We start from the raw sequence: 3,543 nt of genomic DNA, 5'->3' as shown, positions 1-3,543 counted from the left end.
TTCTCCGCTTGGTGGTTGCCGTCTTCTCCACTCGGTGATCGCTGTCTTCTCCGCTTGTTGCTTGGTGTCTCCAATCTCTTTCATCTTCCTTCCTTAGTCCTAAATCGGTGAATCATCAGCCTCTACTTTCTCATTGTCTAATTGTTTTAGTGGGTTTTTATCTAAAACTTGATCTACATCATTTAATGGATTTTTGTGTAGCATTTGAGGTCTAAATATGAATGACTCTAGAACAAGATTGCATTTCCTAAAAAGGATTATGATGATCCCACCACCGAACTGAAGTTTCAGGGCAGCAAAACAAAAACAAATAAAATAAAATCAAAAAACAGAGTTAGGAATATGCAGGTCAACCGCCGGGGTCCATCTGTAGAATAGATGAGCTGGCCAATCATAAATTGATTTTTTACAATCCAAAGGCGTCGTCGATATTGTTGTTATTATTAGTAGTGGGGAAGGAATGAGTGGTATTTGGTAGGAGAGTTATTTGCAGTGAAGCTAGGAATGTGGGGAAAGGATACACAGGGGAGGGCTTAGTCGTGAGTGTGTATGAGGTCAATTAATGGTGAAGGCTTGGGGCGGGATTAACTTGTAGCTAGCAAGTAACAGAGAGTGAGGTGGGAGGGAAGTTATGATGAAGAGGCAGGGGTATATATTTTGCATTGTTGTTCACATAGATACTGCGTTATTGTGCAAAGCTCCTCTGGATCTCTCTTACGTTTTTTGATCTTTGTATTTATCTCCTTGGTATATTTTCTTTTTGATTAGATCCAGTATTTGCGTGCTTGATTTCTCAATTATGGACATGTCACATTATTTTCATCAAAGTTCTTTTCTCCTCCAAAGATTTTAATTTTCATTCTTGCTTAAATTTTCATTTTATGTCTGCATGTAGAAAAACTCACACTTGTTTGTTTGAAAGTTGAAAGTCAAGTTTTACTTATAAAATCTTTTGATTTCAGTTCAACTTATGTCTGCTCATTTGAACTTTTGCAAGTGGAGCTACAGAGGCTGACTGTGTGGGGTCAATGGTTCTTCACTTTAGTCTTCTAAACAAGTTCGGGTGGAGCCACCAAACCTTTTCCTCATCCCATTGCCCTTGAATAATACATACAAATAGCATAAAGCAACCTATACAACCTTAAATGCTTGTCAAATCTCAATGCAAGTCTTGTAATTTTTACTCACGTCATCAGTGCGCTCACTTATCAACCACAAGTATTGTCTTCATTAACACGGAACAGTTGAATCTTGTAACTTTATGGATGAGTTATATATTTTACTCTTCTATTTCTTATCTTTCCTTTTAGTCAGCTTTGTTTGATTGAAAATACATTTGCTCTGATTTTCCTTATCCTGTGCATCCTTTTGATAGGTTCCTTTATTTTTAGTTTAGAAGGTGTTCACTCAAATATTTTCTTTTATCAACATCCAGCTACTCAACAAGCTAGTTTATTATTTTACGTATTGCTTTGGAATGATGGATTAATTTGTGAAGTATGTTAGTTATGCTAATATATTAGTCTGTCTTTAATATAGTCTCGTAGAGGAAGGCTAGAAGATTTTTATGACAGATGCAAAGTTAGGAAGATTTGAGTTATAGAAACTTATAACAGTACATGGTTAGAAACACTTTGTCAAAGGGTTGCTCCTTGTTTATTGATGCTAAGTAATTTTTGCTTCTTGTTCATTGAAATATGCAATCTCAACTCCATGGATATTTAGGCCATCTAGTTAAGTTATGCAGTGCCATTGTTTAACCCTTCAGCTATAAATAAAACCTTTTCCCTGTTTTGAATTCTACAGTTGATTGATTTTATGCATGATGGACATAGATGGTAATTTATCAAACAATGAAATGCACAACTTTGAGGGATCCACATCTTCATCAGAGTCAAGTGAAGAAGACTTTGAGCTTTCAAAATTTATGATAATTAATATGATATGTGAATATGAAAGTAAGTTTCTTAATAAGATTCCAGTTCGTACATCTGCACTTACTGGTCGAGAATTTGTTAATGAGCTCATGCAAGGATCAGGAACTACTTGTTATGAATTGTTGCGAATGGAACGGGCATGTTTTATTAGTTTATGCAATGAGTTAAGGACTAAAGGTTATTTGGAGGATTCAAGAGGCGTGATGTTGGAAGAGAAGGTTGCAATGTTCTTATATATTATAGGCCATAATCTTAGACAAAGGGTAGTTTCAGATCGATTTCAACATTCTACTGAAACAATTTCACGCCACTTTAAGGAAGTGCTAAGATCAGTATGTCAATTGGGAAAAGAGCTTATAAAACAAGAGACGACAGAGTTGCCTGCACATGTTAGAAATAATCCAATGTACTATCCTTGGTTTAAGGTAAGTCTTAATTATTGATATTTAGGTGTTAGTTATTACTAGTTTTTTTTTCTCATGACTATCTATGTGTGTATATTTCCAATGTAGAATTGTGTAGGTGCAATTGATGGTACACATATAAGTGCTTGGGTATCTTCTGAAAAGCAAGCATCATGTAGAGGGAGAAAGACGGTCGTCACACAAAATGTTATGTGCATATGTGACTTCAATATGATGTTCACTTATGTTTATTCAGGATGGGAAGGTAGTGCGCATGACGCAAAAGTTTTGCTAGATGCAATTACTAATCCTGAAGCAAATTTCCCATGGCCTCCTAGAGGTATAATTCTAAGTGAAATCCTTTTCATATGCCATTTATCCCTTCCTAAATCAATTTTTTGCAATTGTTGTAGGATCATTTTATCTTGTGGACTCGGGATATTCTTGCACTGGGGGATTTCTTCCACCATACAGAGGAGAAAGATATCATGCTCAAGAATACCAAGGTAGAGGTCGCCAAGCTAGAAATGCTAAAGAGCTTTTTAATTATAGGCATTCTTCATTAAGAATGACGATTGAGCGTTGTTTCGGGGTTTTAAAAGCTCGATTTCCAATTCTAAAATTAATGCCATCATACAAGCCTTCAAGACAACGTCTTATAGTGGTGGCATGTTGTGCTATACATAACTATATACGCAAGTGGAGTCGACGTGATTTGTTGTTTACAGAATGGGAAAATATGAATCCGGCACAAGTGGAGGAGTTAACTGTAAATACAAATTTAGAAATTCAAAGTTTGCTGGGAAACGCAAATGTAGAGAGTACAAATTATAACTTGGACAACTTGTCAAGATTATCTGATCAGAGTGCAGCAGAGATGTCATCATATCGTGATCAAATTTCTACTAGGATGTGGTTGACTCATCACAATTCTATGAATTAGATGTTAATTGATATGATTAGATGTTATTTTTAAGATTTTGTTTAAAACAATGTTCATTTAAATTTTAACCATGTTAGTTTTATTTGTAGTAAATCATTTTTGTGTTATTTATTAGTCATTCTATTTGATTTTTTTATTAAATTAATTTTACATTTTAAAGTTGATATTAAAAAAATTAAAATTAGTCATCCAAACAAGTTTTTATATTTTATTGTTTTTAAAAACAATTTTTAAAAATAATTATCCAAACATGTTTTTT

The 3,543-nt window shown here is 34.3% G+C and overlaps 1 protein-coding gene across 1 annotated transcript; it reads left to right on the top strand.

The window, feature by feature from the left end:
- Positions 1 to 1,825: 1,825 nt before the first annotated feature.
- LOC114721172 (protein ALP1-like) lies at positions 1,826 to 3,284 on the top strand. Its single transcript, XM_028906993.1, has 3 exons — positions 1,826 to 2,362; positions 2,450 to 2,681; positions 2,755 to 3,284. The coding sequence occupies exons 1-3, from the start codon at positions 1,826 to 1,828 to the stop codon at positions 3,282 to 3,284; spliced, it is 1,299 nt and encodes a 432-aa protein (XP_028762826.1).
- Positions 3,285 to 3,543: the final 259 nt, after the last annotated feature.

The sequence above is a fragment of the Neltuma alba genome, unplaced genomic scaffold, assembly GCF_004799145.2.
Source record: "Neltuma alba isolate B1F8T4 unplaced genomic scaffold, ASM479914v2 tig00012014_pilon, whole genome shotgun sequence".
Lineage (NCBI taxonomy): Eukaryota > Viridiplantae > Streptophyta > Magnoliopsida > Fabales > Fabaceae > Neltuma > Neltuma alba.
The sequence above is the reverse complement of the archived record's forward strand: the minus strand, read 5'-3'. Positions and strand labels throughout refer to the sequence as shown.

Excerpts from the sequence above, each read along its gene's own strand:
- LOC114721172 (XM_028906993.1), top strand. The coding sequence starts at position 1,826 with ATGGACATAGATGGTAATTTATCAAACAATGAAATGCACAACTTTGAG. Across the intron at positions 2,363-2,449 it reads TGTACTATCCTTGGTTTAAG|AATTGTGTAGGTGCAATTGA; the intron begins GTAAGTCTTAAT and ends TTTCCAATGTAG. Across the intron at positions 2,682-2,754 it reads TTTCCCATGGCCTCCTAGAG|GATCATTTTATCTTGTGGAC; the intron begins GTATAATTCTAA and ends CAATTGTTGTAG.